This window comes from Vulpes vulpes, chromosome 2 (assembly GCF_048418805.1).
Source record: "Vulpes vulpes isolate BD-2025 chromosome 2, VulVul3, whole genome shotgun sequence".
NCBI classification, from domain to species: Eukaryota; Metazoa; Chordata; class Mammalia; order Carnivora; family Canidae; genus Vulpes; species Vulpes vulpes.
The window spans coordinates 109,879,450-109,904,979 of record NC_132781.1 but is presented as its reverse complement, the minus strand read 5'-3'; the positions used below and the strand labels follow the sequence as shown (position 1 = coordinate 109,904,979).

The following is a 25,530-nucleotide window of genomic DNA, read 5'->3' as shown; positions in this document are numbered from 1 at the left end:
TGATTGCTTCTTTCCCCTGTCTTTAGCCAACAAAAAGACGGGGCTGTAACTAATTGAAGCTGAGACTCAGCGGCAGAGACATACGTGAATCATAATACAAGTCAAGGACGGTTGATACTTTGGCTGCCTGGCAAAGTGACACACCTTTTATATTTTGGGTCAGAATAACATTGTGTCCTTTCTAATTCCTGAGATGCTTGGCTTCCTAAAATGACCATCTTTATTTAGATTAAGGACCCATTTAGAGTAGTTTTAATAATGTATGGTTTCATACATAAGTGGTTCCATAATTTATTTCACCATTATTCTCTGTCAGGGTCTTGAATGTTATTGTTAATTAAGGGAGGGGAAAAAAAAAAAAAAGATCAGTATCTCCCTTCCAGTCAGCCAGGCAAGTTGCCCTCGTTATCAATTGTTGTCTTAAAAACAAACCCCAAACAACCCTGGTAGCCTGTCAATAATGTCCAGTTAGTGAATTAAAAATTGCCTCAGTAAATCTCATCATCCCAGGTTCACAGGTGAACTGCCTCCTAGCTAGAACCCATTTATCACGAGTAACCCATTTACCAGGGGAACCTTCTACTGATTTACGCCCAATGCCTCCCTCCCACACCTGAATTATTAATGTGCATATTAAGGAGATCCCCTGCCTTCATCAGCCAACGCGTTTTGACTTTCCCACACAGCTGAAGCCACAGATCTTTAGGTTTTATGTCCTCTAGGTGAAAATCCCTAAAGGAACAAATCCTTTTTTATATAAATGCAGTACACATGACTATAAGCCTCGTGGCCTAGGGGTGGGGGGTGGGTTGCAGGATTTCCAGAAGCAGTGTCTGAAGTAAACATGGAGGGTTTGCTCTCTCTGAGCATAGCTTCAGGACACATCTGGTGTTCTCTTACTTCTAGATCTTTCTGTGCTTTGCACTGTGATCCCTCTGTGCTGAGGTGGAAGGTTGCCAAGGTGTCCACAGAGGTCACAATGCTTTGGGTCGCTAATGAAACCTCTATGTGCAAGCCTGAAAAATAAATTGATCGCAAAGCATATGTGTAGTTACACGTACGTAATTATCATCTCAGATTCTCCCTCCATGGGAATGCACTCTGTCCTCCGGGATTCATGCATTCAGGTGTCCTCTCTCTAGTCAGCTGATCCCCCAAATCCCAGTGCCTTTGTGCTGTTAAATATATTCATGATACCATGGAAAACCTCACAGAAAACCTCACACAGTTATATTTCCCAGGGGAAATGTGGTTTCCAAAATTGATGCCATATGACCTTGGGAGGAGAATTAAAATCGTTTTCATAGTGACTCGGGTTGTTGTTTTTAAAATTTCGGTATCATCCTGTCCTTGATGGGTTTTTGGGTTTCAGCATCAGTCCTGTTTCTGTTTCACTGTTGTTTTCAGTAACGGAAGACACAACTCTTTGCAGGGGGTTTTGCTTTCCCTCCGTCCATCTTCTAGAAAAACAGATCATGACTCTTTGTAAAGTAGACCTGCAGCAAAAGGCAAGATCATAGGTGTCACACTGTCCATGGCTTAACATCGTGGATGTTTTAAGCATTTAAGCATTACCGACTGCGATGCTGTTTCCCTAGTGTGTCCTGTTCTCATAGAACCATGACCCCTGTCACCCCAAGTCCCGGAGGAGCTTATGATCTCTTCCACAGTGTCTTAGAAAGGCTTCTTTCCTGATAGTTTCTACTGACGTGGATGATTATGGGAATACCTCTCCAATGTGTTTGATCAGATTGTCCTCATAACATTGTCTATAACAACAAGCACAAAGAATTGGAAAGCTGATTGTAATACCCTTTCAAAGCGAGGGCGGGGCGATGCTGGTCACAGTGGGCACCTGTCACCATATCATCAAACCTCTCACCATTGAGCAACAGCGAGAAGGAAAAAAACAAAACAAAACCCCCAAAAACCCAGGCAGCGATTTGTTCTCTGCTTTCACTTTTGAACTCACTGTTAAAGCTCTTGCCACACTTAAATTGTAATCTCCTATTTATTTCCCACGCGTATAACCTCCTTCTCTTCAAGGAGTCTATTTAGCAAATATTGTCAGTTCTGGAAAATTATGATCGTAATTTTGGTTGCCCCAGTTCAGAGCTGTCATTTTAAAATTGAAGAACTATTGTAATATGCTTTGTGGTGGTGTTATTAAAGATAACAGTAATTATTCCAGTAACTTTACCAACAATAATCATGGCAGGTGACTTTTCGGTCTCAAGATTTGACTCTCCAAAGCCTTTTAGGATTGACGTGAAATGGTGAAAAAGTCCTAAAAGGAGCAAAATAAAATGAGTAGTGATAAATAGAAAAAAAAAAAAAGGCTCTTGGAAGGTTGAGACTATATACGTGATTGGTCAAAGGTACACTGTTTATGATCTGTTTGCTTCCATGACCACTGATGCCGCTTCATCCAGTTTTGAGTAGCATAGTACCATGATGCTTGACTTACAAACTGAAAAGTTTTCAGCAAGCGCCATAGTTCAAGTTGAGTTATTAAATGTAAACCTCATGACTTTCCCTTTCTAGAAGTCCCCGGATTCAGGTGGCCACTTTGGCTCTATTGAAGAATCCCATTGCTAGGGTCTTGGGATTTATATGCCCTCTCGAGCTATTTTTTACTCCCATCCCCTTTCCATGGGTGGGATAAAGGGCAGAGAAACCCAGAAGCAGGGGAGTGTGTGATGATATTAGAGGCTTTTGTTATACTTGATAGTCTCTGGTTTGTTCTATGTTGTTTTATTTGGCTTTGAGGGAAGGATATATTAATTCCTTACTCTGGAGTGAGTTGGAGAGGATTTTGAACTCTGGAGTCTTCTGTCAATTTTACTATACCGGCACATGTACCAAATTTGTGCACGGGGGACGCTGTGTGCGGCTAGAAGCCATGGCGTGGATGGGACCCCTGTCTCTGGAGAGCCAGCTAGGCCACAAGATCTTCATGTGTTAAGTGAGCCTGTGTGATGCTAAAAGGAAGCCCGAGGCTGTTTCTTGTGGACCAAACCCTAGCTTTGAGATCCTTGGGTCTTCACATCCTCATGGTGATCTCAGTCAAGGAGGAGAGATTGTAGGGGCGGGCTGTTAGGAAAAATAATGTAGCCTTTCTTCTCAAAACCAGAGCATTAGGCTTGAGCCACTCAGTCTGTTTCCACTTCCCCCTGGATCTCCTCTGTCGTGCTGGATCTTGCAAAGCTGGGAGAGGCACCCACTCCTTGGGCTGGGGGGCGGCCCTGGTACCTGGTCTATTAGCCATACCGAGTTGCAAGGGAGTGTTCTCAAGAGAAAAATGCTCCGTGGGGAAACAAGAACTTGTAACTTCTTCAAAATTTTCATCACAAGTTTTTGCCCTAGCACATGAAACTTGGGTTTGACCCCATCCATCTTCTTCCTGGAAGGTGGAGTGGGAGGTAAGGAGTCAAGAGTACCAGTGAGCATGCTTTGGACTAGATGTCCTTGTTTCCCCCAAATTCATGTGTTGAGATCTAATGCCCAGGGTGATTGTATCAGGAGGGCTTTTGGGAGGTGGAACCCTCCTATGGTGGTGCCCTTATAAAAGAGAGTTCCTTCACCCCTTTTGTCACATGAGGACATGGTGAGAAGACGGCCGCCCATGACCCAGGAAGCTCTCATCAGACACCAAATCTGCCGGCGAATGGATCCTGGACTTAAAGCCTCCAGAACAGAACTGCGAAAAATAGATGCTTGTTGTCTACAAGCCACCCAGCTGATGGTATTTTTGTTAGAGCAATCCAGACAGAGATAGGGTGGGGAGGGGAGGGCTTGAGCAGCCAGCTGCCTCCCAGTGTAGAGTTGTAGCAAAAAGAGCTGCTTTGCCTCAGGAAAACAGAGTCATGTAGTCACTTCAAAAGAAACCAAACATTGGACAGGAAAAAAAAAATTGTGATACTTGGTTCAAAACCTTGGATGTTCAGGGCACCTGGGCGGCTCAGCTGGTTAAGTGTCTGCCTTCGACTCAGGTCATGATACCAGGGTCCTGGGATCGAGCCCCGGGTTGAGCTCCCTGCTCAACAAGGAGTTCACATCTCCCTCTCTCTCTGCCTGTCCCCTTCCCCACCCTGCTCATGCTCTGTCTCTCCCTCAAATAAATAAAATCTTAAAAAAAAAACAACTCTTGGATATTTGGTTGCACAAGACACTAAGCAGTGAGAAGCATAAGGGCAGTGACTGTGTCTTACTCATCATTGTGTTTTGAAACACATTGCCTGGCACTCGATAGGGTTGTTAAATAAATGAAGGAAAAATACAGTGGAATCAAAGAAAGAAAAGCAGGCGCTACGGCAAGGTCAGAGAGCACGTACTTGTGAAGAGGTTATCGTGGGCAGGTCTTCCTTTTGTCTTTGGCTGGCAGGATTATCACCCGTTTCATACTTTTGGGTCTTTAAGGATGTTAATGAAGAGAACATAAAAAAAATGTGTTCCGTGTCTGAATCATCTTTTCCAAACAAAAGGAAACTTATTTTTCCTGCAGTTACTTTTTCTGAAATCTGGCCTTGCACCGCGCTGCCATCCACAGGTCCACAGCATGAGCCCGTGTGTTCCGAATGCATCAAACTTACAGAAATCCACACTTGGCAGAGTTTTTGGTTCTGACAGGTCCTTCCTGGGAAAATCTCAGTGGCACACATTGGGCTATAGGCTATTCAAAGGTGGTTTCAGATCCCGGATTCTAGCAATCCAATTATAGTTAGCCAACAACCTACAGAGAAGGGCAGGAGATCAGCTACGTCAACCCTGTTACCATGAGGCTGGCTTTGGCATTTATTTCTCTGGAGCTTGCAATCTGCCATGATCAGACGTAGTGTGTTTGAGCTCCTCGCTTCCAGAAACAAAAGAGATTAACCACCATTTAAGAAAAGAATTCCACCCATTGCTGGGCCAAGGAAGGTGTTTCTTCATGTCAGCGAAAGCATCATTGGGAGCCGTCACTGGTGCCTAATTTTCTCTCGAAACCTGCAATTACTTTTTTTTTTCTTGTTCAGGTTGACCCACCAAATTTAAGCCACTCCAGAGGGGTCTATCCCCTCTCCTCTTAAATATAGATAGATAGATATTTCATTTTTAATGCTCTCTTCCAGGTTTTTTGACAGGTTATGCATATGCTAATAGAAATAAGCTTATTATTTGAAGCACAGAGCTGCTTGTCACCGAAGCTTCATTAACACCGTTATCACCACCTGACATTTATCTTATAATTTTCTAGAGCTGACTGTTGTGTCTCCATGGAAACCCAAATTGCAATTGAAACAAGTACGGTAATAAAGGCATCCACCGAGATTGACAGCATGCAAAGCCTGGTTACATTTGTGTCTGGTTCCTTCAGTGGCTACAGCTGGAGAGCGGGAATGTGCACTTTGGGTGTTTAGAATTAACTCTGTCGCTTCACGTGTGTCATACCTGACTGCGTACGTGGCAAGTTTACCATTAATGTCGTGGGTCCTGATGTTAGTAATTAGGTCACTCATTCATATTGGAATCATCCCAAGGCATTGTGAATATTGGATGTGAAATTAACCATGATCCTATGTGGATCCATAAGGAAATTCTTCAGGGATGACTCTGACACGGTGAACTGTTGGTCCGGCCTTAGGATGGATTCCTTTCCGGGCACGGGGGGTGCTCCCTGACTTGAACTGTCTTCTCCCGCCTTGATATCGAGGAACCTGTGCTCTTTTAAGATCATGACTTCACATCAATTTGGTTGATGCCTCAAAGCGAAGAGTCATGAAACTGGAGTGGGTCCAGAGTGAATTAATCTGAAATTAATTTGATTCTGAAAGACTCCATCTGGCTGTGTTTGGGAAAGGCAGTTAGACAGATACATAAACAAATGATCATCTGTATTCATTGTGCCAGATGTAGTGTCAAAAAATGAAGAAATGGCTTTAAAAAAAAAGTCAACTACGGGGAATTTTGATATAATGATATTCAGCCTCTTAGAATAACAGCTATTATAATTTAGCACAAAATCCTATTTTTAATTCTTATTTGTTTAGGGGGTTAGATCCGATGGTGTGTTTTTAAAGAAATAAGCAAATTAAACGTCAAAGCCTGTTTTAATTGGTGATTGAAGATGCTCCATGGAATCTGTGACATGCTGGGGGAGGGGGACTTATAGATTCCTGAGTCAAAATGTGGTATTTGGTATTGATTTCATCTTAAGATCTGATGTCGGGATTCGAAAACTAGCAAAGTAGAATGTCATCTGGACTTTGCCTTTTGATACGTAATTTTGTAGCATGACCAACTGGCGTGTTCATATCATAGGGAAACATACCCAAGGAGCTGACGTGCATGGAATTCTGGAAGTCGTCCTTGAGTAATGATACAGACTTGGCAGTGTTTTTCCATTACTTGTGCAAATTTCTTTAAGCAGACTATCAGTGGGGCGAACGTCTTGGATTGCTATCTAGGAACTCACTGCAATCTCTATAGATAGAGCCTCTTGTTGCCTTTTCTTATGCTGGGACAGAAACCTTCTAGAAAATTCATGATTAGTTCCTTGAATGGTTTCACAGGCATCTAGTATGGGCCCTTTATTTCCAATTTTCAGACCCCAGTTGTGATGTCCTAAAGAGAAAGAATTAAAAGTTTACTTCTTGATCAGTGAACAAACATAATTTACTTTAGAAAAACAAAATCCCCAAAGGGAGCAGCTTCTCTCTCCCCAGATTCCCATCCCACCCATCCCCAGATTCCCTCCCTCACTTGTCCCAGCCAAATGCAACAAGAGCCGTGATAACAAGCTGGTAAAAATAGAACAGACAACGTAGAGAAATTAAACCCTGCCCCCCCCCCCCGAAAGCTGAAGCGTCTTAGCAGAATCAGTTGCAGTTGCTGCATTTCATGACCGCAAATGAGATGGTACCCAGATCGTGAATTTTGATGCACACAGTGTGTTAGGATGCGAGAATAAAGTCTCAGGTACCTGGAGCCCCTTGGGGGATGAGTCAGCCTTATTAGCTAAGTTTGCACTAGAGTTGAAAGCCTATCCTTTAAGGCACTGGTTCTTTATTGTCTCATTTTGAAGGAATCCTTCTTAACAATGAATTATATATTTCCCTGCCTTCTTACACAGCGTTACTGAGCATAATGTGACCCTTTCGATGAGACAAGATTGCCATTTTACACATTAATTATTCCGCTGTGCAGCTGTCCTTGGGAACTCCGGAGAACAGAAGTCAGCCCCGGCTCTGAGTGGGCTTTCCACTGCTGTGCCCCTTCAGATGCGTCTGGCGGCTGTCACTCCACGGGCCACCTATCGCAATCCCTCTCATTTGCTACTTGCAGTCTCCTGTGGGTTTGAAAGGCAGATGATCAAGGCCTGTGAAGAACCAGCATAAAGCCTAAGAAATCTTTTGAGGAATGGATTGAGAAGCTCCCCCAATGAATTTGAAGAACATAAATATCAGGGCAGGAACTTTTCGACAAACGTTTTGACTGCTCTGAGATCCTTTTCTTCCTGAATCCTCTTGCTGGCATTTCACAAGACGTGGGAGTTTGAAGGCATTACCCCCCAAAAAAGAAATACATCTGAACCTAACAAAGTGTGAGTCCGGAGAAATACATACCTCCCCCCCAAAAGTGGATGCTGCTTTGTGATCTGAAACTGTCACTAATATGACGCAATTAGTTCCTCTAGATACTACTGTCAGCCTCAGATTTTCCAGATCACTGGAAGGAAACAGTGGCCTCGCTAATCGCCAGCACATTTATATCTAGCCTTCTACTGCTGGCTGCATCCGTTAGGCTGGCATTCATTTTCACTAGTACTCCTTGATTACACACCATTTATGACTGAGGAAGGGAAGGCCAACTGCAGGTTGAGGAGAGACCAGCCTGAGATTCAATTTTGCCATTGATAAATGGTAAACTGAATAATGAATGGACACATAATCAATATTTAACGGAAGGGTAGATAGAGTTCTGAATTCAGGGCAAGCGCAAAGGTCAGTGAAGTCTTTGTCCTCTCGTCCACAGTAGGAGAGCCCCTACTCTCCTACTGAATGGTTTTTGCCATGGTTTTATCACCAGAATAACCAGAATGAGGACAGTGGCAGTGCTGGGGCAAGTGGACCCAGCGGGCATTTCGAGAAAAATAGGCATGACTCAGTAACTCATTGGTAATAGGTGTATCGACCCTCAGATTCAATAGAACAGTGCCAGATGGGATAACACGGTTCTTTATAATCATGCTTCTTTATAATTGCATAACATGTGACTTAAATTTTACAACTTTAGAGCCTTCTTGCTATATTAAATCTCTTTATTCAGAAAATATGTGTTAGGGACACAGTGAGACTCCCCAGGCACCGTGCTCACCTTCCGTATGAGGCCTTCTCTCCCCATCTTATTTAGAATCGCACCCCTCCACCCACCCAACGCTCCACGTCTCCATCCCGGGCTTCATTTTTCTCCATTGAGATGACTGACCTCTGTCTAATCTCTGGGAAGCTCACTTCTTTGGCCATTTGGCCGTATTATGCCCCCCCCCCCACTGCCCCACCATAGAAATAAGTTCCATAAAGGTGGTTTTACCTCATTTTATTCTTTACTGTCTCTCCAGCACCTTGAAAAATGCCTGGATCGTGGGGGTCATTTTATAAATATCTATGGAATTAATGATTGAGCAAGACATCCGTGTCATTGAGAATTTCACAATCTCACCACGCACCTGATTGGGGGCTCAGTGAATTACTGTCTCCGTGGGTTCAGCTGTCAGAGAAGGGGAGAGGGCTGCGCTGGCAGGAAATCTGCATGATGCATTCCTTTGCATAAGCCGCTGCTCCTGGTCTCAGATTTGGGGCAGGGGAGGAGGCAGTTGGAGCCCGTAAGAAAAACAGGGAAGCCACACGTGAGACCAAACCGGAGGAAAGGAAGACAGGAAGGGATTACTGTCCGGTATGTGGAGTTCGAGGTGGGGCCAGAGCCTTCTGTTGGCTGCAGGTGGCGGAGAGCAGATTTGGAGGGTCGATGGGACCAGGAGGGAAGGGATTGCCCCACATGGGGTAGTGAACGATGAGAGCGGGCTTGGTGCTGAGTGCTGCAGGCCCGAGTACAGAATGGGCATCCAATGCTAATCCGGGCAGTGGTTGCCCATACACCTACCCCTTCCCATCAGTCCAGCTCATGACTCTAATAAAATTCTTAGAGTAAAAAAATTAATTAATTAAAATTAAAAAAAATAAAAATGGGGGCTGCCCTGGTGGCTCAGTGGTTTAGCACTGCCTTCGGCCCAGGGTGTGATCCTGGAGACCTAGGATCAAGTCCTGCATCAGGCTCCCTGCATGGGGCCTGCTTCTCCCTCTGCCTGTGTCTTGGCCTCTCTTTCTCTCTGTGTCTCTCATGAATAAATAAATTTTTAAAAATCTTTTTTAAAAAAAGGGCTTCTGTGGATACCAGTAATCCCCCACTTTAGGGCATTGTGAGTGTAGATGGGCAGACAGGGCTGTGCCTCCCAGCCCGAGGCAGGGGGCAGTGCAGTGACAGCCAGCCCCTCTTGGGTGGCTCCAGCGGGGACGGTCCCCCATGTCAAGTGCAAGCTTGTGGGCGGGAGGGGCGCTGGGGCTGCTCTCTATCAAGTCTTAGCCCCCCAGGGTGAGCTTTTTTCTTTGAAACCCACTGCAACGGTACAGCTCCTCCTCCTCCTTTGCCTCTGATTTTCTCATATCCCATGTAAAGCTTTGACCACCCGGGTGAAGCGCGTGTGGGATGTCGCGTGTGGGTCCCTGTGGCCAAGTCAGACCCTTGCTGCCGGCTTCCTGCGGCCCCTTGTGCATCACTCTATTCTGGGCCTCATCGCTTTGTGTTTTGGTTTCACGTTGTGCACCCTCTTTTCCTTGGCTGCGAGTGGCTTCGGGGCATCAGTGACCTATTTTGCAACCCTTCCTTCAAATCTAGCACCGTGCCTGACATAAAGCAAGTCTCCCATAACTGGGTAATCGGAAGGCAAGGAAAAATGAGAGGTTCTGCACAAGAATAAGCTTCAAGGGGGTTTAACAGAAACCAGCAAAGGAGAGGCATCCGCTTTCACCAGCAGTGTGTCTTTGGGGAGTGGGGACTGTCCTCAGCCGCCCCGATGGCTTCGTCTTGCATAAATAACTCCCTGCCAAACAATGTAGCCAGAGGTGGAAGCAGGAGTCACGCACCTCCAGCAGCACGGTGGCTGGGACCTAGGGATGGGGCACGGGACAGAGTGTCAGTGCTGTTTGCTCCCCTCAAGGTGGGTGTCTCTTATTTGCACCATTTGCTGCCAGCAGGTGAATACAGGAGACCTTTTAGGTGAAGATCCGCCTTCAGTATGGGGAGAGCCCCCCACTCTTATTTCCGTTTCATACTGATTCACATTTCGCTTCCTTGATGGGACCAAAGCAGCATCTCCCCCGTCGTCCAGGAGGACCATTTACAGTTACTTGCCCAAGCAGACAGGTGAATTCTGCAGCACCGGGCTGTGGGCAGGTAGATGGGACAGAGAGGGGAACTGGAAGGGCCGTGTGCCCAAACCGCCCTCGCTCCGATCCATCTTCCCATCCACAAAGTGGGGGCAGTGGTACTGACCTCAGCCTTTGGGGGGCGAGGATTAATCAATGTGAGCTCCTGGAGGACTTTGCAAATGTGAAGCCCAATATAAATCTTACCTGTGACTATTATTTCCCTGTTGCCATTTCTAAAAGTTCATCTGAAAAACCCTCTCCCTATGCAAATGCCTTCTGCTCTGCTCTGAAGTCCACTGAACTATTTCTGATAAATCACTGAGCGAAATGAGTTCCCTGGGCAGGGGCCATCCGCAGCCGATGCCTCACTGCTTTCCCAGCGAGGGTTATTACATGTTCAGACTCCAGGTACCCCACTGGATGCCTCCACATTTGCTTCTTTGTGGGGGTTTTCCAGCTATCTGCTTTTTACTAGCAGTCAAGTAGAGATACGGTAATAAGGTTTCCCTTTCCCTTGGCGAGTCCACATGCGTGTGTTGTGTGGCCTTTTCTGCGGGAGTCACTTCCTACGAGTCAGGGTTACATTTCACCCTGGTAAACAAACGTGGAGCTTTTAGACCTCCCTCCAAATACAATCCAACACCAACTCCGGCGATCCAGCAGGATGCCCATCACAAGTGTGCTCTTTCCTAGTCATCTGTGAATGAAATCGATAACGTCCCATGCATTCCTAATAAATTATCTGGTTTTTTTCCCCCACTTTGTCAAAGCACAGAGATAAACATATTCTGTTTGTGTACTTATAGGAAGCTTGAACTTGGCTTCAGGGGAGCACAAATTTATTTGCAATTGGGCCATTTGGAGAAAGGCTTTGTCTCCTTCGGTGACTTAGGGTATGATTTGTTCCAGTTAATCTTCTGTGAGTTCACCAGCTGACCTCCAGATGTCTCACCTCGGGGATTTGGGAACCGGTGTGGCCTGGGCTCCCAAAGCTTTGGTGACCAGCGGTAACAGTACCTTCCAGGTAAATAGAGGAAATGCCAGTGGTTTTGTCATCTTGTTGGCGAGACAGCAGACCTCCAGAGAGTTTTTTTCACATTTCCCAAGACCATTCAGCAGCTCAGAATCATCCCACTGCAATTAAGACGTAGCCATGTCAGTCCAGTGGCAAAGGTGCTCTCTGGAAAGGCGGCCACAGAAGATGGACATTTCCCTCGTGATGACCCCGAAACAGTACATTTTCCAAACGATGTGCAATTCCCAGAGCTTGAGATTAGATGACAAGTGATTCTTTTCTCCCAAGTGAGAGGCCATGGAAGGTTTAGAAGTAGAGGCTCGTGACTTCTGTCTGCGTCTCTGCCGGGTTGTCCGTGGAGCAGGGCAGGAAGTAGCTGGTGCTGGACCCTGGGTGCCCCGTTGCCAGTCGGTGGAGGAGCGAATTCTGTTTTAAAATAATAAGCAACAGCAACCTGGACAATGTAGGAGATTGTAACACTACTGAGCTTCCTGGCCTTCCTGGTGTTGCCCATGCCTGCCGGAAGGTACCAGGCTCATCGCCAGCTTCCCTCTGCCTTTGCCCGATGCGGCTCAGTCTTGGACAATTTCCTGCGATCACCAAACAAAGCCTGTTTCTCCATGTGCTATTACTTAAGTACGAGTGATATTTAAAAAAAAATAAAAAATGATTCCCAGGCCCTTTGAAAGAGTGTCCTGTCCTCTGACTGAAATGATGGGACTGCATTTGGGATATTAGGAAGAATTGGCACAAATTGAGAGAGATGATGCTCTGGTAGCAGCACCGAGTCATCAGCCATCCAGCAGCTCGGTCTGAGCCTGCAGGCTGCGCTGCTCGGTGTAGGTGACACCTTGTCAGCTCCCTAGCCTCTGCCTTAGTCACCTGTGAGCCCCAGGGGACTGCATCAGGCACAGACAGGGAATCACCCCCAGGCTGCAGGCAGCTGGTCATATTACCTAAATTATCTTCTCCATACATCATCATCTGGACCCAAAGCAGAGACGCAGGCTTACGGAAACGAAGAGTCAGATGAGAACTGTTGTATCTTTCTGTTCTGCAAGGAAATCGAGGTACAGAGTGGTTTCCTGGTTTACCTGTGACCCCACGGCTAATTTATTGCTGAGCCAAGATGAGAACCCAGGCCATCCAGCCCTTTATCTCACAGACTTGCTGTCAAGTGCCTCCAGCATTGGTGTCATTATTCTTGTTTTCCCAAAAACCCCTGATAAAATAATATTCTAGTGAATCTCAACTCCCACTAGTTTTGTTCTTTAAAAAGTATATTTGCAGCTAGAGGATTTTAATTCAAGTTAAAATTAAAAATTGTTTTTCAGTTGCACTAAGCCTGTTTCAAGTGTTTAGTAGCCACTTGTAACTATTGGCTACAATGTTGGGTTATGCAGTTACAGAAAATTTCTATTACTGGCCAGGGTTGGGCAACACGGATACAAGATATTCTAGAAAACAAAGATAAGGTGGATGAAAGGGATAGGAACAGTACGATTGTTGATAAACCATCAGGGAGATTAGCTATCTTTATACAAAATTTTTCTAAGACAAGCCATCCTTTTGTGTTGTTTTGGCATATCTTCTGAAGGGGCATTTTATGTCTTTTTTTTAAAAAAACATTAGTACAGTTACTTATGGCCACATATTTCTTATACCCATTTTGTAGTTTGTTATTCTTCTTTTCCTCTAGATGAATGGACATGGAATGCAGAAAGTTGTTTTCCAAGCAACAGTATGACAGAAGAGAACTCTCAGTTCTTTCCTCATCACTCCCCAAAAGAGAAACCTGCAATTCACTGGGCCTTAGAAAAGCTTATTGTCATGGAATTAATAACAATAATATGTTGAATCAATTATTGCAATTTTTGTAATATTTGACTGCTTAGAGGAAGCGCAGAAGATTTTGCATATCCTCTGTTGATCTAGTTTTCTTTACACAAAAATAGAGTAGGGAAGTAGGTCAGTGCCTGTGCTAAAAGCAAAAAGTAAGTGCACTCATTTTTTTTTCCCCAAACATCATTATATTTTCGTCTTGGCTCTGAGGCTGATACCACCATTGCCCGCTGGCTTGGTGCTTTCTAACTTGTGGTCCGATTCCATATGGCATCTGTCCTAGAGGAGCCTTACATTTGGCTCCCCGCCAAGAGCAAAAGCAGAATTGGCGCTCAGCATCTTGTAGTTTGTAGGTGAGGTGCCAGCAGAGACGTATGTGCTTTTGTCGGGTGCCTGCAAGTGGCCACTGAGTCTCCTGGAAACCTCACCCTTGAGAAACCCAGTGTATGGGATTCTAAGCCCTGACAATTGGCCTTTACATCTTAATGGGTCCAGACTCCGCAGACGCCTCTTCTTAGGGGTCTGATGTTGGAAACGTCACTTCACCTCCAAGATTCGCAGTGGCGTCGTTTCCAACACGGGGACGATAGTGTCAACTTTGTGGGGCTCTTGCATTATTGTATGTCAAGTAGCTGGCAACATTTTCTGGCAAAATGTAGGCTCTCAATAAATATCTGAATTTGAATCTAATTCCTGCACTGCGCTGGGTGCTAAAGGTGGCTAGGGAATACAGAAAAGTGAGCTAGTCTAATTTTCTAAGCCTGAGGTCAGATTCTAGTAAATAGATGATCTTACTGAGATTCGGGTTATCTGTTCCCATAATTACCCCTCTGTGAAGAGCACATTGGCTCTCTGTGGCCTCTGGCAAGTACCCCCGAAGGTTTAACTGTTGGACACATAATTTCTGGCTTCCTTAGAAGTGTCAGCGCGTACAGCCTCATGAGGACAAAAGAAGTCAGTAAGTCTCTGCTAAAAACAGGCATCAGCCAGGAAGAAACCTGGGAGGCCAAAGGAGGAGGGGCTTGCCGGCATTAGAGCGAAGTTAACCAGTGTGCCGCGGTACCGTTAGGATCTAGGCGTGGGATTCAGCCCTGTGGGGTCGGTCGGTGGGGTTAGGGCCACCTGTCCTGCACAGCAGCTTTTGATTGAGATGTGCTGCTGTGGGAGTTTGTGTCAACCAGACATTGTTGGATTTACGTAAGGGATTGTCATGCCCTTAGCATTTGATGATAATCTTTGGAACAGTTGTTTGCAGAATGGCAAGTAGATGGGAAATGATGCGTAGATGTGGATGAGAGGTGCTCATTGATGTCACCCTGTGGGGAGAGGGAGGAAGGGGATCTGTGGAGATGGAGATGCTGTTGTGTGATTAGGGAGAAAAATGTGCGTTTTAACATAGTCTTAATGGAGTTTCAAGTTCAGCCCTTGGCCCTCTCCTTTCTGTAGATAGTAGAAGGGTGCGTGCGTGTGCGAGCGTGCACATGTGTGTGTGTTTTAGTGCTCCTTTTCTTCGGCAGTGTGATTCTAGGGACCCAGTAGGATTTGCTCTTCACCTATCTTTTCTTAGATGCACTTGCTCACTCTCAGCCCAAGGGAGGCCTGACACAGTGTTTTGTTCGACCACGTGACGGATTAAGAATATTTTGTGCTTTGAAGCCCATTGGGCCTAGGGTTTGGATTCTACTTCTACAATGTGGAAGCCAGTGATCTTAAGAGAGGAGCTTAATTCTTAGATGTTTGCATCTGGAAAATAATACTTTCTCATAGGGTTGTTACAAGGATTAGAAATAATGAGTGTAAAAGCACCACACCCGGTATCTGGCATGTAAGCCCTCGCTGAAAGATAGGCATGATTATTTAGGATATGAACTGTGTTTGAGTCTCCACTATGAAAAATTTTGGATTGAAAGGAAGATTTGTAATGGTCACTCATGTCGAGGGCATCACAAGTGCAAAGGAGAGATTTAACAGCGGAAAAAGCTAACACTCCTTAGACACTTATTCTGGGCTGTGCTCTGGAACAAGCACCCGACTGTGACATGGCAACTGTTGCTCCCACTTACCAGATGAAGAGTTTAAGGCTCAGAGTGGCACAGTTGGGAAGTGGTGATGCCGGAATTGAGAGCCCATGCCCCCAGCCGTGACAGCCCACCGCCTCAGGATGATCGGAGGTCTGCAGGCATCCCTGCAGGATGGCTGATGGGGAAGGGTTATGAATATGCACTTCCCAACATAAAGAGCACAGGCTAGAGGCACAAACCCTCTTGTCAGCTTCCCTTCCTTTGGGTGCCTCCATGAGTACTTTTTGAGGAAACGAAAAAGCCCTCCCCCCACCCCCGGAAGGGGTGGGCAAGACAATGATGGGATGCTTGCTGTATTCTGAGCTCAGACATTAGGACTAGTGTCCCGTCCCTGACTCCTCCATTGTATTAACTGGGCTCTGCACAGACAAGATGCAACACCCCATTTTTGGAACTTCCGTTCCCTGTTAGCTGAGACCTGTGGCAATGCCTTCCTCGTTTCGTCCTAGCTGATTGTCAGCAGCAGTAACCACAGTCCTTCCTGCCCCAGAAATACATCTTGCCACACTCTCTGCTCTCAGGGAGCTGTGAGCCCTGCTTCTGTTTGGCCCGCAGCCCCACCCCCGGAGTCCGCTCCAAGGGGTTCCAGTGCTCACCCACTCCTCGGAGGGGGACGTGTAAAGTACAGGTGCACAGGAACACGATAAACGATCAACCTCTGATATAAACAAGCATTACATGGCACCTAAATTGTTGAAAGTAGATCTTGCACTCAATATTTTATTCAGCAGAACATTTTTTTATAACAATAAGGTTGATTAGAGAAAGCTCTGAAAGTGCTTCAAGTTAGACAGTCTGATTGTTTATCTCAAGGATAAAAAAAATATTAAGTGGTAAAATAGGGGGAAATAAGAAAAAAGTGGAAATTGGAGCAGGGACCTAGTGAAGAGTATTTGCCATCATTTTCCTCTCGGGATTAAAGTGAATTCAGGATTTCTCCTTCCCACAGGCATTTCGTTTGTCTTTTAGCCATCAGGCAGGGTCTTTTTTTTTTTTTTTTTTTTAATCTGGGGCTCAGGATGACCCTAGGTCCACAGCAGACTGCAGGTGCTCTGGTGGTCCTTGATGGTTTGCTTTCACATAATAAGGAGCCCTCCTTAAGATCCTTGAGCATCTTCTAATTATTTTCCCCAGGCTGCCGTGACATAACACCTGCCATTTGCAGAGAAGTTTTAGTGCACGTGGCCTCCTGTTTGACCTTTCTGCCTCCTGAGCCGATGGTCACGGGAGTGGGCTCTGCAAGTCCTGTGTCGGGTTTGCACTTGCTTAGGTGCATTTTATTGTCGCTGGACGAGATGCTAAACCCAAAGCACCATACTGCAAATGAACGCTGCTCAGGGCATTCAGCCTTGTGGCTTGGCAGAGTGGGTGGGCTTGGGGGCCTTAAGGAGTGGGTTTGGGTGTAGGAGGGGAGATGAAGAGGTAGGGGATTCTGCTTTACTGTTGACTGCAGCTCAAATAAGAAGGATCCAAATTAAAGAAAAAAAATGCCTTCACCATCATAGTGCATGATGTTGACAAGAATTGCAGAATTGTAAACGAGAGCGTTCTCTCTTCCAAATGTGAGGGGTTTTGGGAAACAGCATTAAAGAAGATTGATATGTAAAAGCTTATGGTCTTGCTCTCTGTATCAGCCCCAAATATTTACTGAAGCTAGGAGAAGAAAAGACAGACTTTCCTCTTTTCTCTCCCAAACGTGTGATTGTTTAGAACTCAAGTACAACATCTGGAAGTCAGATATACAGAGAGCAATTTATGGAGTGTGAAAGATTTGAAATATTCAGTGTCCTTTAGTGGGAACTCAACTTTCTGGGGCTGCATTTTTTTTCCCCCCCGGCACAAAGCAGGCATTTCTGAGATCGCCTTTGCCGCCCTGAATTAAACCCTTTGTGCCTGGATCCCATAAACAATGCGCTTTTTAAACGGGAGCCCCCTCCCCGCCCCGGCCCTTTTCTCCAGCGTGGGCAGCCAATCGGCTGCGCCGAGCCGCATTGCTGGAGCACTTTCCATTCTGAGCAGCAACAACGTACTAATTTGATGCACACATGGATGCCTCGCGCACTCTGCAAATTCATCACCAGCATCTTGCATTAGTCATCTGACGGACTGCCAAGTGTTTCATTTTCTTTTCATGTGACTTTATTATTACCACCTCTCTCCTCTCTTCCAAAAAACCTCCAAAAGGCGGGGGTGGGTGGGGTGGGTGGGGGTGTAGGGTAGGGTGGGGTGGGGTGGGGGGGTGGCGGCAGCAGCGGCAGCAGGGGAGAACCCAGCAGAAATCCAGCCCTGCCCTGCTTTGCACACGAGAGCCAGTGTGGGGCTGATAACGCTGCGGATGCGTTGGTGGCCGCCTTGCAGAGCGAGACCTGCACTTAACTTGCAGCTGCCTCCCGAGCGGGGCTTCAAGATGTCCACGCCCCGGGTGACAGCCGGCGGGGCGCTGCCCTGGGCTCGGGCGGCGATGCTGAACCGCAGCCTGCAGTGAGAGCCCGCAGCCGCCGCTGCCGCCGAGCAACCTCATGGTGCCTGCGCTTTGTTTTAGTTCATCAAATTTCTCCGACTCATTAGGCACTTTGCCCCGTGCTCCTCTTCCTCCTCCTTCCGCCTCCCCGCCCCCACCCCCACCCTCCTTTTTTTTCCTTCCTGTCCCTCCACCGTGCAGCCCTAACTCTGGCTCCCGGTTCCCTTTTTGACAGTAACGGCACAGCCAACAAGATGAACGGCGCTTTGGATCACTCAGACCAACCAGACCCAGATGCCATTAAGATGTTTGTCGGACAGATCCCCCGGTCCTGGTCGGAAAAGGAGCTGAAAGAACTTTTTGAGCCTTACGGAGCCGTCTATCAGATCAACGTCCTCCGGGACCGGAGTCAGAACCCTCCCCAGAGTAAAGGTAGGGACCGCGGGCCGAGGGATGCTCGGCGGCGGTGGGGATGGATGCTCGGCGGCAGCGGCGGGGATGGATGCTCCGAGGCAGTGGAGGGGGCGCGCGGCCGGGTCGGGTCAGGGCGCCAGCAGGGGGGTGTAGGGGAGGCTGCCCCGCGCCCGCAGGAGGGAGGACTGCCCGGGGAGCCCAGCCCTGAGCAGCCCAGCTGCCCGGCTCCTCCCCGCGCACTCGCCCGCCCGCCCGCGGACAGGTGGACGGACAGGTGGACGGCGCCTGCCAGGACGCAGTGGGGAGGGGGGAGCAGCGGAGGCTGCGCCCCCAGGTCACTAACTCGGCGCCCCGCAGGTGCAGTGGGTGCCTCTCCGAGCACCCCAGCTGCTCAGCCTGGCAGTTCGGAAGCCAACTCTTCCTACCCCTGCCTCCCCATCATCGCTGTGCGATTACGACGGCATCTCACTCTTCTGTAGCCCGCGGGGGCCTGGGGGGGGCCTGAGATGCCTCCCCAACGCGTGGTGTGATACCCCCGGGGTAAGGAATAAAGGGGACACTTTGAAGAGGGACGTTAATTCTTGGGGGTTTCGATGGGGATCGTTAAGTGAAATGTGCCTCTTCGGGCGGGAAGCAGCAAGCACCCTAGTGGCCCGAGGTAGTTAGCGCACCTTCAGAAATGCTTGTGGTTTACGCCCTTAGCAGTGGGGAGATTCAAGTGTACAATCTGGTGGTTTTTGCTGCCTCCATTTTAAGGCAAGGGTGATGGGGAGAGGGGGTTTCAGTTATTAAAATAGAGACCGGAAACCTCTTTACCGGGTGGAAGCTTCTGTGTGTTGGAACCAGCCTTTGTGCGAACTAAATTTAAAATATCCTCTCGGCTGCCTACCATTTGGTCTTTGTCGCTGTTTCAACCTTGCTTGAGTATTTTTGTTCTTTCTCTGTTCTTGATTTCTTGGGCTGTCGCCCTAGGGGTGGGGAGATGTGGGGGGCTCTCCTGTCTTTCAGTGGATCTCACACTTTCTTTTTCTCTGCACCTTGGCATTTGGGTCGCCCCAAATATTTTATTTCTCTGTTGCCTCTCACGAGGGGTCCTGCAAACTCATTGTTTGGTTTGCACATATACGGTAGTTGAACACATGAGCATCAGCACATACTTTTCTCTGAGCCTCTTTCTTACTGTCAAGGTGAGGGGAGAGGAGTAAAGCATCGTTGAGACTGATGCTCCGTGACTCTGAGAAATGGTGGGCTACCTCGTGCCCTCTAGAGTTGCTGCGGTCTGATAGTACTTAGTGGGGGGACCTTTGGAGATTTTTAAGCCAGGGCTCACTTTATAAAGGTGAGGACTCCCATTCTCTGTCTCAAAATGTGTAACACCGAGAGTGTTTTCAAAATAGCTGGTTAGAATTTTGTCACCAAAAAATTGATTGTCCTGTAATTTGAAAAAAAAAAAATCACCTATCTAAAATTCAGTAGGACTTAAAATGTCACAAATTGGGGCGACGTTGAGATGTGTGTTGATGGTGTCCCTAAATCATTCACCTACACGTGTCTCCAATGGAGAAGACTAGAATTTGTTTTAATACTTAATTTTTGTGGTATAGGATGTCTTTCTCTGAGGAAAGACACTACCATGAGCTCAACCGGAGCTAAAGAGTCATGTAATAAAGGCCATCCCGCTGTCTAGGATGACACCCACGGAGAACTAGGCCAGGGGCAGTAAACTGGTGTTTGGGGGCAGCAGCCATAGTTCACCCCAGCCTAGGAAAACATGCGTCCTGATCTCAGTTCATTCAGGATGTCCTCTGACATAGTGGCTCAAAACTCATTTATTTTTTTGCCCGATGGCTTGTATTTTATTTTACACATACTTTGCCTTATCTGAGAGGCTGTGCACAGTCTGGTTCTACCATTTTCTCTTTTCCCCAGTGTTCCTCGGAGCACTGTCTTTACCACACTGTGTTCGAGACTCTGCATTGGGTTAGCCTCATTCACTAGGCCTTACAAGTAACTTCATCAAAATAGTTTGCATAAGCCCAGAGTCTTGGAGGGATGAGGAGGCCCAACAGGGGAATGAACTTCTTGGAGCACACATGCCATGCACCAGGCCCACTTGTAGGGGTCCGTTCCTTTAGTTCTTGCCGAAACCCTGAAAGTGGGTGCTGGTTGTCCCATTTTGCAGATGAGGAAGGAAATGGAGGCTGTGCATAAGTTAAGAAACAGCCCAGGGGACCCAGCTAGTAAATAGCACAGTGGGAATTTGAACACATTCCTTCTGCCTTCATGCGCCCTGCCAACATGTGCTCACCTCAGTGCGATGAGGCCACAAACCACCTTTGTTCTGCTCCATTTCAGGGTGGGGGTCAGAGGCTTTCTCCTTTACCCAAGGGCTCCCCAAACAAAAAGAAGGAGGAGTTCTGTCCTTCACGAGCAAGGTTGCTTTGCTACCTGCCTTTGTGTTTGGTTTTGATGCTCATGGGTTTAGATTGTACATCATTCCAACTCATGGTATCATGGGATAGAAGTTACAGATGAAATCATTCAAATCTTACCTTTGGAAATATAGGTCAATTCCCATTACTGTGAACTCCAAATCTCACATCAAATATTGCTTGGAAGTACGTGGGCTGTCAGCCAAAGCTTGAAAGGATTTTTGTTATACAGATATCTCTGTTGTAACGGTATTTGTTGTGATGGGATTTGAGCTGTATAATGACATTCCCTTCAGAGGATTATAGCCCTTAGCCACTTGTATAGAGAGAGCAACAGCCACAGCTTGTCTTTACCCTCTACCTGAGTGTGCCGTGTGGTCTTTTCCCGTGCACACGTGCAGTAGGACCCCACATTTACACAGAATACAGTCATCCTGTTTTCCCAGGGCTGATGGCAAAGTCTCAGAAAGCAGAATTTGGAGGCTCCAGCTAAACACGGTCTAAATGATCTAAGTCGGGCTTTTGGAGTGGCCTCACTGACATCAGTGGTTCCAAGGAAAAAGACAAAATCAGGTTATTACCTAATCCAGGTGAATTAGGTTTTTCTCTAGTTTTGCAGTTGATGTTCTGTTAAGTCTTGAGGCATAAAAAACTTTGTTCTGTATTTTTAGAGCATCCTGTAAAAGTTCATGCCTTTTTCCCTATTCATGTACGTGTTGACAAGGGCAGATTCTGCAGCTCTGGGGAACCCCGCTCAGTGAACTGTCCCATCGACTGGGACTCATGGAGAGGATGGTTATTGGTCGAGTCTATGGGTGGTGAGGAATACGACCTAGTAGTTAAGAGCATTGGTTTTGAAGTCAGACAAGCCTAAATTCAATTTCTGGCTTTTCCACTTCTTGGGTGCCTGCCTTGGGCCTGTTACTTAATCTCATCTGAGGATGGAGACCATCCTCATAGGGTCACAGAGATGAAGTTATATGCTTTTCCCAGACCTGGAAGGTGATAGGAGCTTGTGTGGTGATGGTTACTATTGTAGTTGCTATTATTATCATTGTCCCCAAGAACTTGAAATCTAATAGGGACAATGAGGCCAGTGCTACGGGTAACAACACTATTGAAGACCGTGGGATAAGGATAAGAGAGAGAAGAGCATATCTGAACTCTGGAAGTTCAGGGACAGAATGAAGATTTAGCAGCTGTGGAGACAGGAAGATGTGGCATCTTTACCGAGTCTCAAAGAGAAAAATAGGATTTTTGATAAGGAAAGACAGTGTTGAACCTTACAAGTGGGCAGACTGGCCTGATTGCAGGCAGGGAGGTGAGAAAGTGCATGGCAGGTTCTGGGAACTATGAATCCTGCCAGAGTTCGAAGGAAATGTGAAATCCATGAAACGACATGGAAGGGGGAAGGTCATGGCATCTGGAAATAGAGGCTAGAGCCAATTCTAAGAAGACCTTCGTTCTCAGGCTAAAATATTAGAATTGTATTGGCTAGACGGTGGAGGCTCTGGGAGGGAGACCAGTGTGGTGTATTGGCTGAACCACATGGGGCCTGAGCAGAGATGCTGGTGGCTGTGGCTGTGACCGTGGAGAAAGGGGTGTCCTGAGCAACACAGACATGATGGTGGTAACTAAGTTGAGGCGGGGATGAGCAGGATGTCATCCTTTGCCTTCCCTGCAAGGGGTAGGAGAGCAGTCAGTAGTGGAGGGGATGACAGGGAGAAGAGTATTAAATTCAGCTTTGATCCCATTGAGTCTGAGGTGCCACAGTAGAGTCAGGAAGGATGTGGGTCACGGAAAGCCACTGACTTTTGTGGTTGGGAGGACGTTGAGAGCATTTCAGAAGGGTGGAGGTTGCGATCGTGCAGGTTTACATATGGGTCTGTGAGTAGAGATGGCCCTTTCTAATGGTCTGGCCTTTTTATTTATTTTTTTATGCAAATAATAAGGTGAAGCTTTGTCTACTCAAAGCACCAAGAAGACAGGAATCAGGGTCTTTGAGGAGATAAAAAGAGTGGCTGAAGAACCATGGGAAAGGATAAAAGGAGGCCCCATTTAATCCAGCAGAACAGTTAGAAGGAAGTAACGACAAGCAAATTTCAGTCTGATGAAGGGAAGTAGACAATACAGATGCCCTTGTCTTCTCAGTAGACAGCTCACTCCTGAGAAGGCTGGTGGAACGGAAGACATAAGGAGAATGGAAAAGACTTAAAACAACTGTTCTGGAAAACCCAGTACTTCTCCCATCAGAGGCCCCATTACCTTGGATGGCATGGGTTGAGAGCCGGGAGGGCCCTCCCTGGTGGTTGTGGTTCTGTGAGTGAGCACAGAAACGGGATCACCTGTTGCTGGAGAGGACCTGGACAGGTGTGGGGGGAAGGTCAGGAAGGGTGGTCAGTGTGTTGGAGTGTTCTCTGCGACCTTAGGTAGGGAAGTTGATCAAGGCACAGGAGGGGTGGCTCTTGATCTAGGGTTGGCAATCACGAACGAGGTCCAGGCCAGGAGGTGGCAGGTATGGAAGGTTGTGTTCATTGAGCCCAGACTCTGGGCCTCTACGTGTTGGTACGTGGTGCTCCTTGGATCATGGCTCTCTTGATATCTCTCTTCTAATCATAACTATAACCCAGGATCACAGCACCCTGAGAAAGCATGCTCTGTAATGAACGCTAGTTCCATTCTGCTAAGCTCAAATGTTAAATACTATCATTTAGCATCATTGAGTTCACTGTTATTTGGATTTTACAGGAAGGAAAACTGAGGGCTCTGTGCTCAGTAATAGAATGAAATCACTTAACATTTGAAATTGGAGGATGGCCTCAGGTCCTGGGTCCTGACTTAAGGCCTCATTGATCACCTCTCCTCCTCCCTCCCTGCCTTCCTCCCTCCCTGTTTCTCTCTCCCTCTTTCTCTCCCTCTCTCTCCCCCTCCTTCCCTCCCTCCCTCTCTGCAACTTCTCACCCAAAAGAGAGCTAGAAACGGGAAGTGGTTTGTGTCGACTATCACTGCGTGCCACAGGCCTGAAGAACAAAACTTCCTTTTTTCTTGAAATGTGCTCGGAGGTCATGGCATAAGAGCTGTGCAGCTGTGGCTCTTGCAGTGCCTAGAGCCCAGAGTGTTCTGGGTGGAACAAAAATGAAACTCAGGGCTCCTCTGGGAAGAGTTCTGCAGTTTCACAAGAGCAGCGTCGTGGTGGTGGTGGGGCAGGTACCATTGCATCTTCTTGCTGGTCAGACTGCAGTTGGCCAGGTAGACAGCAGCTCGCCCCGGTCCCCTGGAACCTGGACCCTGAGCCCCTCCCTCACTGCCCATCCACCAGGACAGACTGGGAGTCACTGCTTCCCTTCCGAAAGCCTCTACTTCAGTGTGCAGGCCTTCATTAATAAAATCGAAGTTTGCTCTCATTTTCTTCATTTCAGAATTTGACAGGAGGACCGCCCCCAGTCCAGAAGGTTCTCCTGTGTTAGGGTAGCATGAGACCCGGCCCCAGAACCTGTAAGAGACTTAGAACTATTTATTGTCTCAAGCTCGTTCAGAGAATGCGTCTCACTTTCCTTCATCCTCACGGGGCAGTGTTACACCTGCCTACAGATCGCACATTCAGTCAGAGGACAGGTGGGCATGCTGGTGGTATAGTCTGAAGAGAGGTGCTCTCTTACTGAACTTTAACCTTTAAAATGTGAAAGGCTTGCAGAGAACACCTTTGACCTTTTTAATGGAAGGAATCCCATGGGAGGGCTGCGGTGGGAGCATTTCCATGTTGCATCCCTCTCCTTTCTCCTTACTCATGTCAGAAACTTCCTGTAAGTACCGGAAATGGACTTGGCACCTGCAATATTTAAGCAAGGTCATCTCAAAATCCGTAATTGAGAAAGAATTCGAAATGCAAGAAGACGAAGAATCAATTTTACATTTCAGCACATACAAGTCAGGATAGGATTTCTGCCCTTAATCTCTCGGAAACTAGGGTTGCTGCCCTAGATTTTCTGGGCCAGCCCCAGTTTTGGTAGTGCTGTCTTAACGGCCCACAGGAAGGATCTTTCATCCTGAATTAATTTTACGTTAACAGAAATCACTGTGTAACTTCCTGTGACATCTTTCCATTGTTGGCTGACTGAGATCCTACAGGATAAATGTAAAATGCAGTCAGAATTTTTATATTCATGCAGGCAGGAATCCTTATCACCTCCCTGTGGGGGGGGGGGGGGGGGGTCAGTAGTTTTATCATATGGTGTATGAAGGACTTAACAATTCTTTTTTTTTTTTACATGGATGTAAATAATTCTGACTACACCCACAGCACTAATTGAGATGAATTCTTTTTAAATGTTAAATTAGCCTCCTTTGAGTTATAGTGAGAAGGAATCCCTTTCAATACCCCCTACTCTGATGCTGAGACTGGACCATGCCTGTCCTAGCCCAGCTCTGAATTTCTGTCACTTATATCAAAGGACAGATAATATCTGTCCTGGGCATATTTTGATCCTTACATCCCTGGAGAGAAAAAGAGGAAGAAAAGGAAGCGGGGAGACACAGGGGACACACACAGCCAATATCAAAGAAGAAAAGAAATTACTTAAGGTGGCTTCTAATCGTTTTGTTTTCTTCTCGTCTGTTTGGGACATCAGCTGGTCCCCAGTCATCTTGTCCCTAGGAGATTTGCCTTTCTGGAATTAACGTAGCCAAAAAATAAAGAAAACAGGCTCTGGATGAAAGGGGAATGGATTTTTTTTTTGGTAGAAATTTGCATGAAAAGTCAGCCCAGAGCTCCATGGCTTACATCTGTTGGGATCCCTCCAACACGTGTCACAGGTTGACT

At 46.9% G+C, this 25,530-nt stretch overlaps 1 protein-coding gene across 41 annotated transcripts in view; it reads left to right on the top strand.

The window, feature by feature from the left end:
- The window catches only part of CELF2 (CUGBP Elav-like family member 2), a 955,758-nt gene that overhangs the window by 779,717 nt on the left and 150,511 nt on the right, over positions 1 to 25,530 (top strand). For 35 of the 41 annotated variants that reach the window (XM_072749549.1, XM_072749560.1, XM_072749545.1 and 32 more), the window contains one exon: positions 18,101 to 18,297. In XM_072749549.1, coding sequence (XP_072605650.1) covers positions 18,101 to 18,297 — 197 coding nt within the window. Of the gene's footprint in view, positions 1 to 17,628; positions 17,927 to 18,100; positions 18,298 to 25,530 lie in introns of those variants that run through there. The other 6 variants (XM_072749572.1, XM_072749570.1, XM_026016662.2 and 3 more) reach the window with 5 other exon arrangements.